This window comes from Castanea sativa, chromosome 2 (genome assembly GCF_040712315.1).
Source record: "Castanea sativa cultivar Marrone di Chiusa Pesio chromosome 2, ASM4071231v1".
Lineage (NCBI taxonomy): Eukaryota > Viridiplantae > Streptophyta > Magnoliopsida > Fagales > Fagaceae > Castanea > Castanea sativa.
The window spans coordinates 6,076,388-6,089,892 of record NC_134014.1 but is presented as its reverse complement, the minus strand read 5'-3'; the positions used below and the strand labels follow the sequence as shown (position 1 = coordinate 6,089,892).

General features: G+C 35.1%; 2 protein-coding genes across 2 annotated transcripts; one reads left to right on the top strand and one right to left on the bottom strand.

Annotated features, from left to right (window-relative positions):
- Positions 1-4,190: 4,190 nt before the first annotated feature.
- LOC142624527 (putative 3-hydroxyisobutyrate dehydrogenase-like 2, mitochondrial) lies at positions 4,191-6,042 on the top strand. Its single transcript, XM_075798122.1, has one exon. It carries the CDS (start codon positions 4,425-4,427, stop codon positions 5,355-5,357), a length of 933 nt encoding a protein of 310 aa, XP_075654237.1. The 5' UTR covers positions 4,191-4,424; the 3' UTR covers positions 5,358-6,042.
- Positions 6,043-6,323: 281 nt separating this feature from the next.
- LOC142624529 (endo-1,3;1,4-beta-D-glucanase-like) lies at positions 6,324-10,697 on the bottom strand. The gene is made up of 7 exons (XM_075798124.1): positions 10,464-10,697; positions 10,120-10,141; positions 7,753-7,882; positions 7,430-7,520; positions 7,211-7,300; positions 7,027-7,127; positions 6,324-6,650 (listed from the first exon to the last, which is right to left on the bottom strand). Exons 1-7 carry the CDS (start codon positions 10,609-10,611, stop codon positions 6,510-6,512), a joined length of 723 nt encoding a protein of 240 aa, XP_075654239.1. The 5' UTR covers positions 10,612-10,697; the 3' UTR covers positions 6,324-6,509.
- Positions 10,698-13,505: the final 2,808 nt, after the last annotated feature.

Sequence of the window (13,505 nt, the reverse complement as noted above, 5' to 3'; positions counted from 1 at the left end):
TCAGTTCTAGCTTGTCAAATCAGACCAGAAGAGGACATGTGTCTAGCAGGGGTTAAACCCTTCCTTGCTAAGCTGATTTTCATCATTTCTCATGTGACACAAAGCTGAGATGACATGACATAAAGCTGGGAAGCTTCAGCCAGGCATCTCTCCTTTCTTCTCCAACCCATTCAGCCAAGGACTAAGGGCAGCCATAACCAGACCATGAAAGCTTCTGGAACAACTTGAAATTAGTTCGTTATCATGACAAAAACGTGTGCTTTTTGGTTCATGGACCAAGCACATGAACCCTAAATAGGGAAACTTAGGGAAATGTGGTTTGGAGGGCACCAAGGGGATCTTTAGAAAAGTTCCTAGCAAATGGCTCCAAGATTGACACCTGGCTTGGTGTGATACAATCTGCCCTAGGGAGCTCTGATCCTAGCAGCAGCAAAACCAAGATCATTACCTTAATACATGCTCTAATCCCATTAGCTGAGGGCAATCAGCATTTAATACCAAGTCAGAACTCCAGCTGTTATTACCCAAAACAGCAAGAACATTCTAAAAGTTGGACTTACTGCTGCGACTTAAATAATGCTCCTAAGTGCAGGATTGTCGTGAAGTAATAACTCAGAAAGTCCGAGGTCAAATCCACAGGGAAAAGGGAATTGATTAGCAAACCACAATAAAATAAAACTAAAATAATAAAGTTTAACTGAAGAGATTTTCGATAGTTTAGTAAAGGTAATTTAAATTGAGAAAAAATAACAATATATTAAAGCGCTAAGGTTTAGGGATCCACGCACAACATATCTATTGGTAGCCTTAACAATGTTTATTTTATAACTCGACTAAAATTTATATGAAGGATGATCTTAGTCAGATGATTTAACAATAAAAATTCAAGAATTGATTGTCTAAGGTAGTTTCATGGAATTGATAGATTTTAGGTAAAACAAAACTAGTGAATTAGTTCGCAGAGAATACTAAGCATTTAACGTGCCCGGAGTCTATAATAAATCATTGGATTATACAGAACTAAGAAATTTTCTAGATGTGTAAAACAATCAAAAACATAAAAACATAAGCATTAAAACCAATAAATAATTGTTAAGAACATACCAATAAACGGTTGGGTTTCACCCTTGCCTTAGCAAGGCTTCTAGCAAGCCATAACACAAATCAAATTCTAAAAACTGTAAAGAAACTTTAAGAAAACCTAAATTATGTTCTACAGCAGCTCCCCCTGAATTTTGCCCTAAAGAGCCTTTAAATAGATCAAGGAATCCTATTACAAGTTGAATTCCCGTTTGGAAAAAATCCCAGGTTTTTAAGCTTCACTTAACCGACATTTTTGGCCTATTTAACTTCATAATTCGGACTTTTGGTAAACTACAAAGTTGTAGCCCTTTAAGTTAGAGTTCTATCCCAACTTGAATTATATCGATTGGACATCTGAGCTGAAAGTTATGCTCCAAATACAAATTGGTGCGCAAGCTGGAATCCTAATCCGAATTGGGCTTGGATTAGGTGCAAATTTCTTTTGATTCCTTGCTCCAATTGGACTTGAATTTAATTGGATTGGCCTTCTTTGACTTTATCATGACCCTTGTAAAATTAAAGTCCATTAGCTTTCTTCTTTGGACAAATCCACTTATTTAATTTCATTATCTTACAAAAGACAAATTCACGCATTAAAATTCAATTAAACACAAAATTAATTATTTAACATTATTCCAAAATCAACTATAAAATGCATGAATTAACTCAAAATAAGTATGTTAATGCTTTTCTAATAATGATATAAATATGTAGAATTAAGCTATTATCACTTACCACTCTTGGCCAAATCCTAGGAACGACTCTCTAAGGATTTTCTAAAGATTGAGGCTGATTTTGTAAAGATTATTTGTTAATCACCCCCTAAAACTCAACTATTAATAGAACCCTATTAACACACCAAGACAAACCAATAGAGAAGAACTCTGTCATAAACTTCTCTATTCTCCTCTCTCTAATTTTCTTAAAGCTCTTAGTGAGGTGCTGAGCCTCTGAGTTCTTAGTTTCAAACTTAGAAACTAAGCTCTTCAGCCTACAGCTCAAAAAATACCCATCACACCTATACTTATAAGCTTTTACCGTCCCCAGTAGAAAACCTCAACAACTTCACTACATACTTACTCTCTCTTATTACTCATACTACCCGAAATGACCCTTACTACTCACTACATATACTACATCCATAAGCATACCCTGGCATCATAATGATCTTGCTGCGCTAGCTGGAATCTCTCTCTCTCCCTTCATCTCACACTAAGTTTCCTCATTATTTGTTGTAATGGAGCTCATGATATTTGTTTACTCATTTACTATTGAAAGATATGATGTAATTGTTACTATAAAATTTTTCCCTCATATTATTGTATTAGAAGACTATTCTCCAAAGCCAATGGATGATGAGTTTGAAGATGTAGATACTTTCCTTAATCTGTGAAATAACTAACGGCTGGAGGTTTATTCTGTCCTGTCTCATTTTACCACTGGAATATTTTACTGTTGGAATATCTTACTACTGGGCTATTTCTTTTTTGCAGTATGCTTTTTAATCATGCTGATGTGTATGTCATAAGAAGTGTTTTTGGGTCATCCCATAACCCTTGTCAGTCTCAACCTAGGCCTAAGGCATAAAATAAGGCGAATTCTGCAAATCTTCACCAATAGCCTTTAGGCCGTGCTTCAAGCCCATCATTGAGTTTCGGTTTAGGCCCCTAGCCCAACACAAATCTCATTTGTCGGAAGGAAGACTTTTCTACCCCCGACAGCGGTCTACTGAAGAGTTTTCAACACTTAAAGGAATTGGACAGCTTGCTGAAAAGATGGTAGAAATGAAAAAGGATGTTTCATATCCGTTGGTTTACTCATTAGTGACTTTGGCATTGATCTTACCAATTGCAACAGCTACGGTTGAAAGAACTTTTTCAGCAATGAACATAATTAAAAATCGATTACGCAATCAAATAGGAGATCAGTAAATGAATGATTGCTTAGTCACATATATTGAGAAAGATATATTCAATACTATTAAGTGTGGAGAAATCATGCAGCAATTTCAAAATATGAAAAATCGTCAAGGGCAATTGAGTAAAATAAGTTAGGTGTGAAAAAATAAATTAAAGTTTACATTTTATGTTAGATTCTGTATGACAATTACATTATCATATAGTTGTTTATTTATTTTGTTATTAATATTGATTAATTTTTTTAGATTAATTTTTCACTTTCAATCTTGTCTTTTAATTTTGCTCCACTGACCTAAATTTCTAGCTCCGTCACTACGAATAATTGACACATTCTGGTATATTTAAAAGAGACATTCAAAGTTCAAATCCTCATTTCCTGATGTAATTATTAATTTGTTATTTAAAAAAACAAAGGAAATATAGAGTGAAAATTTCAAAATTGTCACTAATAGCTTTTAAGTATTTTAGATGATATTTATATATAAATAAATATTTTAGATGATCCTTCTATAGAAATATTTAGGTAAAGTGTGATTGTAGAGACTACCAATGCATTTGGTTAGGGTGTTTTTTTAGGAGTGTTTGAGTTACGTTACTCATTTTAGGGTGTAATTTGGAAAACTCCTCTTACCAGTTTTCGGATTTCAAACAACGTTGCTCAATGACACTTTTGTAAATATTTTTAAAAATATGAGGCCCACTTGATTAGACAACACATAAAACTTCCTTCTTCAATTTCAACTAAGGGGCGCACTTATCAGCTTTTTAACACGTATACCAAACACATAATTATGTTTTTTCATACACTGAAACATGGTACCAAACACATTTTTTGCTTTATAAATACTGTAAACACGTGTTTTCACAACACTTTTTAAACCACAATTTTCACATCATTTAAACGATACTAAAAATCTCCAACCAAACGGGCCATAATCCACTAGCAGCTGTTCATTTTAGGGTGTTTAAACACTGAATTTAAAAAACACCTCTTACCAGTTTTCAGTTTTCAAACAACGTTACTTAGTGGCACTTGTAAATATTTTAAAAACTATAAATCCCACTAATTAGGCTACATATTATCACTTCAAAAAAACACACACACATATCGAATACATAATTATATTTTTTCACTTTTGAAAACACATTTTTTTTTGTATAATGAGTACTTTTAATAAGTGTTTTTATGAAACTTTTTAAAGGATAGTTTTCACATCATTTTGAGCCAACATTGTCAAACACTTTGACAAACAGGCCATATGTAATAAACTAAAAATACAGCAGGTCGATTACCATGAGTACTGTAGTAATGTTGATGCAAAAAAGAGCCTCTTCTCTAAATTGAATCACCCGAAACCAAACCCCATTAAAGCCAGAAGAACAAGTTTCATTATTCAACAACTGCAAATCAAATCAAATCAAATGGGGACTCTCACTCCCTTCCCAAACCCCATCACTCCTTCCCAAACTCGCATAGGTTGGATCGGCATAGGCGTAATGGGCGCTGCCATGGCCTCTCGCCTCCTCTCTGCTGGTTACTCACTCTCCTTCTACGCTCGCACCCCTTCCAAGCCTTCATCCCTCTCTCTCCAATCCCAAGGCGCCGTTCTCGCCTCTTCCCCACGCGACCTCGCTCGTTCCTGCGATGTTATCTTCACTATGCTGGGACACCCACCAGATGTTCGACAAATTGTCCTCGACTCGGATGGCCTCCTCTCCGGCCTAAATCCAAACTCTGTCATTGTTGACACTACCAGCAGTCACCCTGCACTCGCACGCGAAATTTTTTCCGCTGCACGCAAGATAGATTGCTGGGCTGTCGACGCCCCGGTTTCCGGGGGCGACGTTGGTGCTAGAGATGGGAAATTGGCTATACTCGCTGGTGGTGATGGTGAAGTTGTGAAGTGGCTGACACCCTTGTTTGATATTTTAGGGAAGGTCACGTATATGGGTCAAGCGGGTTGCGGCCAGAGTTGTAAGATAGGGAATCAGATTATTGTGGGAGCGAATTTGTTGGGGCTGAGTGAAGGGTTGGTGTTTGCGGAGAAGGCGGGTTTGGATGTTGGGCAGCTCTTCGAGGCGGTGAGGAGTGGGGCGGCGGGGTCGATGGTGATGGAGTTGTTTGGGGAGAGGATGATAGGGAGGGACTTTAGGCCAGGTGGGTTCGCAGAATATCAAGTGAAGGATTTGGGGATGGGTGTGGATGTTGTGGAACAAGGTGATGATGAGAAGGTTGTGGTTTTACCTGGGGCAGCATTGTGTAAGCAGTTGTTTTCTGGGATGGTGGCTAACGGGGATGGGAAGCTTGGCACTCAGGGCTTGATCACTGTTATACAGAGACTCAATGGCAAGTGAAAGGTTAAACAATTTCCAATCTTTGCAATAATGTTTGGGGCTTATGTATGGTTTTTCATGAGAGTTAAGGCAATGTGTAGAGCATAAAGTATGTCCTGCAATGGGCATACATGGCATAATTCTTTAATGTATGTGAGATCCATACAGCATGCGAGAATGACGTTTTATGTGTCCATTACATAAGGTACGACCTCGAGTGAGATTGAGGTGGAATGGTGTGAAGTGGTAGGAATTTGTTCTTGGTTCATTTCGCTTGGCTGATTCTGTATTTTTCTGAGATGTTTGGTGATTATTTTGTTCTGCTCTGCAATGGGTTCCCTTAAGAGTTGTTTCTTTAGAGATGAAAATTAATGAAAGACGATTGTAAAATACATCATCGCGTGTAATTTGGAAAACTGGTGGTTTTTTTTTTCTTGTAATTAAATGAATTGGAATTTAATTGGTTTGCAAGTGTTGTGGAGCAAAATAAATAAATAGAGTCAATGGTGACTCTGCCGTGGAAAGAGCTGCTTCTTTCTTGCTTGATAGGGGGGGCTTCCATTCAGTTATAATGGTGAATTGATGAAAAGGCTTCTTTCTTGCTTGGTAAGGGGGCTTCCATTCAGTTATAATAGTGAATTGATGAAAAGACATTTTCACAATTTTAATTGAAATTCAGCTGATGTGGCATTGTGCATCCCATACATAAGATACACAGTGTGTGTGACTACCATATGCTTATATATCATAACTGAAATTTAGTTGGAAGGCTGCACTTTGTGCTGCCTGTAGCTAAGCATCAACTCAGACTTAATACCCTGGGCTCACATGTCACAATGCACTTTCTCTGTATATGCCTTGTGAGTAGCATTTTCATATCTCATGCTTGAGTAGAGTCTTGCACATTGAAATGAACATATAGCTTCGAATAAAATAAATGGCAAACAAGAATTGGTCATTTAATTAAGATAATTTCAATCAACATTCTAATCGTACTAATTGAAAATAATATCATTAGTAAAATAATCAGCCATGAGTATGTAATTATCACCGAATTTCATAAACAAGGATGCTGATTTCTGCATACAATACATGGAAAATTAGTCTTCTAGGCACATTGCCTTACAAGCACATTCCAACCCACAAAGTACACTTTCATGCGTAAACAATTTTTCACTTGACATACTTGGTAAACCAATTTAACATGTCCAATTGGGCCTCTTCAGCACTCTTGACGGCTGACTCATCCTCAAGACTGTACCTTACTGACCATCCATGAGCCACACCAGGGAATATTTTCACAAAGCTATCAAACTGAAAGATATACATAATAGGAGGTTAAAATAAAAGCAACTGAATTATTGTTAATTTCGACATGCAAAGCAGAAAAATCACTCCGTCCTTCTTGTTGGAAGAAGAAATAACATATTTAATAAAAGTAGCCAGAATATTTACTTGCCCCAATGTTGGAACTTGGAAGAGATTATGCTCTCTTATTGAGAGAAATTTTTCTGACTGAATTTCAAGTCTTGAAATTCCAGGATTATTACCCAGGCTTCATTAAATGCTGTAATATTCTATGATGACAAATTTAATTCAAAAATGTTTTAAATTGGAACATAACATTCACATATATAAAATCTAAAATCATGATGAGAGAATCAAGGAATGACCTTTTCTTAGGTCTTACCTCAGATTTTTCTGACAACTTCTTTCCAAACTCTTTCAATTGTTCAGGTGGGGAAGTATGGTCAATCTCAGCTCCCAATATAGCAATAGGAACCTTAACATCTGATAAAATGAACCTTAACATCTCAGACAACATGCTATCAGTAGCAAATAATTAGCCTGAGCTTGAAAAGTGGGAGACTAACCATCAATTTCATCTTCCGTGATCTTTCCAGGATGTAACACGACAGCAGCCTGAATGTCAGTAGAACTTGCTAATTTCACTACTACCTTCCCTGGTACATATGAAGGCATGCAAGATATTAGCAGCTGAAGCACTATAGGTTTTCTATGCAAAAACTAATTTCAAATAATTCAAGCATGAAGTCATACAACAAAGTTGAAATTAAAAGCAAATCACTTACCTCCCCAGCAAAAACCTGCAGCTCCTATGGCAGAAACTCCTCTGCTCTTCAGAGCTGTAAGCACAGGTTTGGCATCTTCATATCCTTTATCCTAGAGGTAAAATGTATTCAAATTCAGCTCAAAGCAATCAAAAATGTTCAATCATACATAATAGATAATAAGCCATTCTATTTCAATCAACTAAGGCCCTAAACAAAACATGCATAAATGTTCAACTTGGACACCAAAGGCAAATCGATATATGCCCTGTTTGATTTCTTGATTCTTGCACAATTTGTCATATGCCCATCCATAGATTAAATCTGAGAAGCAAGAAACTAACCGTGTTGTGAGTTTTTCGCCATGAGTCTCGATCAAATGTAGGGTCATTAAAATTAATAATAGGGTCCCCATAAAAAAAATCAGGAACTACCACCAAATAGCCAGCTGATGCAACTTTGTCTGCAAGTTTCCTTCACAGCAAGACAATACATAATATTAATTTCATACTAGTGAACAACATTCACTTCCACCAGTTCAAACTATAGAGGACAACTGAATATCATTTGGCTCAAGCTTAGATAATTTATTGTTGAATATATCATTAGCATGTGAAAGACTACTAGGTGGTATGAGAAAAATCATTTATATGGTAAGAGAAAAAGAAATGTATCCTGTACTTACTTAGTGTTTCAGACTTGTGACTCGCAAAAATTTAATATTTAGGATGCATATGCACAAGCAGCACAAACAACAATTATAAACAAGTTTGCTTCTCATCAAAACAAAAACAAAAACAAAAACAAAAAAAAAAAAAAAGAGAAACAAGTTTGCTTTACAAGCCCTTAAAATCAGTAAAGGGAAACTACCAAAAAGAAAAAGAAAAAACCCTTATGATTTGACTGTAAAACACGGAGACGCACTTAACTTTAAAATGTAACTCATAACTCCCCTGTAGTTGTGTTTTAGTTGGAATTGTTACATCTTCCGTTACTGTTGATGGTAAATAACACGCCTCACACATGCATTTACACAATTCAAAACAAAGGCTAAAAAGACATGAATATTTCCCGCTTCTTTCTGATGGCTATGAACTATAAAGGCTAAAATCGAGCCATTTAAGTCTTTATAACTGTTGGAAACTTTTTTCTGTTTTAGCCTTCTAGGGTGTACATGTGTCCATGTGAGGCAAACACTATCAACAATAACGAAAAATGTTATAATTACAAGAAAACCATGACCACAAGGTGGTTGTGTGTCACAATTCAAAGTTTGTTTTATGAGCAAACCACAATGGTTTTTTTTTTCTTCTTTTTTAAATAATTTCCCCTTATAGATACTTGCTACTTCATTTTTCTTATTCTTCTTTGAAATCAGAGACGTATTTTTGAGCTCATCATTGTATTCACTTTTCTTGTTTCATGATTCTCATAAAATCAATCAGTGAAATTCTCAATTCTCTACTCACACTTAGATCCGTTTTAGGCACAGTAATAAAATAATACATTTCTTTTGCTAACTCGCATTATTTGATTAGCTAAAACTTTCATTCCTCCAAAGGCTTTGAAATATATTTAAAATGATGTCAAAATATTAAAGCCATGATAGGCCTGGTGTTGCTACATATTAAGGGTTTCTTGTTTATCATCATCCTTTGAATGAGTTTTTGCAGGCAGAGAAACCAAATTGTAAAATAATGGTATTCATGAAGTTAACAACACACGAAGTTATGTGAAAATTTTTGCATTACTAGTGTTGGGTCTTGTTTGGTCCAGACCCATAAGGGCTTATTCACTTATTCATGCCCCAACCCATCAGGCATTTTATAAAACTAAGTGGCGGGAACTTCCGGCACACAAAGCAATAGACACAAACGCACACACACATAATGAGATATACACAAGTGGCTAAGAGAACACAGAAGTGAAAGAGATAAGGGTTTGGGTGTGAGTTTTCTTTCCTCCTACCATGGCCATTAAAACTACTGAAAGCAAGTGTCTGAAAGGTGTTTGGGGTCTCATTGTTGTGTAACCTCAAGTTGTGTGATAAAACTTGGGTAGAAAACCGTTGCAACTTGTTGTCTATAATAAATTGTTCGGCACTCAACCCATAGATGTAGGCTGAGTGCCAAACCAAGTAAATATTGTGTGTGCATTGTGTATGCCTTCTGTGTGTTTGATAATTTGTCTCTTAGATTCAATATTGCATATATTGCCAACTTAGCCTTGGTATTTGTCGTGACTAATTTCCAATACCTCTGTGTTGGTAAATTTAGAATTTTTTTTTTATTATTAGATAATTTTATTGAAAAGAGACTGCTTCATGCAAAATGACATAAATCAGCCTAAGAATTACAAACAAAAACAGAAAATTTAGACTTGCTTGACAATCTTGGTGGAGACTTTGCTCTCACCAAGAAGTGGCTAGTTTTTCCCAACAACTAGTACATGTATTTTGAGGAAATCCTTAATCCTAGAGAATGAAAGATTTATAAGTTCAGCTAGCTATGCTTTCAAAACCAATCTTATGTTTCTGTGCTTTTCCTTTTTGTCACAAAATTCTATCCTCTTATTTTGAGTGACAGTTTTCTTCTAAAATGGAAGCAAGCACCAAAATATGTAACTAGTTGCCTCTATATACCGCAATTAAATTTGAACCATTCAGTAAGTTACAAAACACCTGATCCAGTAAAACAAAGAAATCATCGTACCTTAAATTGGGTGCTTCATACCCTGCAAAAACATCACCAGATGATACAAAAATTAAATTGTAGCTCCAAGGAACATTATCAAATTTATGTATTACATAAAAATAATAAATAAATAAATAAATTCCACATTCACACACATATGTATATAAGTGAAAGTTGTGAAATTATAAATTGAACAACAAAATCATTCAAACCCAGATGGCAAAAAAGTGTTTTTTTTCTTTTTTTTAATGCTTTATTATCAAAACCCACGTCTCTAAACTTTTTGAATTAGAGATTCAAGAATACAACATTTACATACATGTTATAGTGAAGAAGGAAAAACAAGTAAGATGGGGTGGTACCAAAAACATCGGAAATGAGAAGGATGGCAAGCTTGGAATCTGGAGAGCCAGTGATATAGGTTTGAAGGCCTCCAAATTCTTGGACTGTCCCTGCTCCACAGGTTGAGCTCAGAGTTGGTGGGTTCTCAAAGCACTGAGAGCTTGACATCTTTACAATTTTGAGTGGCAGTGTCAAAGTGTGAAAGTCGGGACTGAGGAGACGAGTGGAGGGAATCTCAGGTCTTATAGAGAAGACAGCGTCACCGCTTACGTACGTGAAAGGATAAAAAAATAGAAATGTTTGACAAGTAATTCAAGCACCGCGCTATTTAACGGAATTACTTGTGGTAAATTGTAATGGACAATCTGTCCTTTTTCTTTTTTTTCTTTTTTTTTTTTTCTTTTTTTTTTTTAAAATTTTTATTCTAACCTAATTTAAGCGTGTATATATATATATATATATCCTGTAAAAAGTTTGTTGATTCTTGAAGAGTTAGGGTGGATCTGACTCATCTCATGAGGTAGAATAAGCCATGACTGTCAAGAATTGGGGAGAGTACAGCAATGGTCACATGAAGACCATTGGGAGATGCCCATTGTCAGTTTATTTGTCCATCTACTCTCTTAGTTATATAATTGGGTTTATGGCCAACATGTTCATATCTGGAGGTCTTGAAGAAGCACCAATAGTTAGATCTGGTGGTTACATGTTAAAAATCTCATCATGCCATTTTGAAGGAGGGTTGTTATCAATGGTAAACAAGTGCTGGTAGGCTTGGGTTGACATTTTGGTATTTGGGGGAGAACTTTCTATGAACTCTCCATAGACTGGAGTTGCATCAACAACTGTTTTCTTTCTTTTTCTTTTTGCCAAATGAGGGGGAAGGAGACAGACAAATCTTTTACTGTGGAGGCAATCGTTGCCAATTCTTGTTCAAGTGATTGTATTTTTTTTCTTCAAATCTTCAATAAGAGAATTTGAGGACGAGAAGGTATATATATATGTGTGTGTGTGTGTGTGTGTGTGTGTGTGTGTGAGAAACTCTCTTCTGGAAATTTGAACCTCAGTCTTTACCCCACAAGCACTTGTGGAATGACCACACACCCTTGTAATTGACAATCTGTCACTTTTATGTTAATCCATCATTTTTTATTTATTACTCACATTCTATCATATCAGAGTTGTGTCAAACTTATGACACAAAAATAGTGTAGTCTTAAATTCTTACGTTCAGAAACACATGAAGAAATCTCATTAGTTTTTGGACTTAGTGTTTGGTACAAATGAGAACCTGTTAAAGTGCATTGCAATTGATCCACAATAACCAGATTCATATAAATAATTTTTATTTTTATCTGACTTTAATTTTGAGTTTTAAATAATGAATTGAGTTACTAAAACTTAAAAGAGTTTTAATTGTTTTATTGACAAATTCTTCATTTTGGTCATTTTTTAAATAGGTTGAAATGGGTAGTGGCCGTATCAACTCTATACATGTTTATTAAAAATATTGAAATAAGTTTGTTTGTGTTAACCCAACATAACCTATATGTTAAGTGCATTATATGGATCATATTTTTAAACTAATGGTTGATGGATTTTGACATGATTATTAAATATGCCACATTAAGGGTTTGTTTAAATATCGCTAATTTTGCTGAAAACTTATTGCTAAAAAAATTGTAGCAAAATAATTTTTTAAAGGCAAAACACTGTAGCAAAACCCATGGCTGCGTTTTTCAGTTCTTGGTGGTCCATGTATAGTACCCATGGGACCCACTAAAAAAACGCAAATGCAAAAACATTGGTACGCAAATGCACACTAAGATTGATCCATGTAGTTTAATCCTCATGTCTAGATATGAACATGATCCACTATCATTAAATGAGTGAAGGAAACCTCAGTCATCTCTCCAAAATAGCAATTCATTTTTGTAGCCATAACATACTAATATTCCTTCTCTCTCAGTCCCTACATTATGTTACTTTTTGTTTTATTTTTGCTTTTGCTTTAATAGATAACATAGACTTCACCTTATGACATCTATTCTATAATAATTGATTTATTCTTTGCTATTTGACCAAGATACTAATTGGTTTTTTTTTTTTAATGTATAAAAGATTTGACCCTAGAAAGAGACCTTACTAATCGAAAGTGAATCAATATTTTGAAAATGCCATTTTTTAATTAATTTTATAAAAATTGATTCATTCTTTATCGTTAGGCAAAGATACAAATTGGTTTTTGTGTATAAAGGATTTTTGTGTATAAAGGATTTGAACCTACAAAGAGACATTACTGATTGAAAATGAATCATTATTTTGAAATAGCCATTTTTTTAATTTAATACTATCCCATAAAATCATGAAAACACCTCAAGAAATCGGCTACTTGACTACTTCCCTGCTCTTACAAACACACAGACAGATTTTTCAAATTTCTACTATCAGACATTTTAAATATTAGCACGATGCACATAAATCAGGCTTGTGAGGCTTGTGCTGGCTGTAGCACGAGGTTTTTTTTTTTTTTTTTTTTGAGAGAGTGTTTCAACTTATAGCGTCCGCTCTTGATAATAGCTCTTTATCATCAGACCAAGACACCAATCAGTTTTTGGTATAGGCGGGAATTGAACCCTAGATCTCTTATACAACCATCAGAGACTTTACCAATTAAGCTAACTAGAACCCACTGTAGCATAAGGTTATGTTACTGTGAATTAAACATTAGACAAGAGTGTGAATGGTCCAAATTTACAATCCTCTAAGCATCAACTCAAATTCAATAATAATTTATGCTCAACTGGTAAAATCTCTAATAGTTGAATAAGAGATCTAGAGTTCAATCTCCACCTATACCTAAAATTGAATGGTGTCTTGGTCTGATAAGCGGACGCTATAGGTTGAAACTATTCAAAAAATAATAATAGCTTATACTCAAAATGGACTTTGTATGTCTATTTTAGAATATATTTGTTGAGAAAAATTTTATATAAGTGGGAATAAATGCCAACAAGCACAGCAGAAGCACAACCATAGCAGAAGCACAACCACATCAAAAT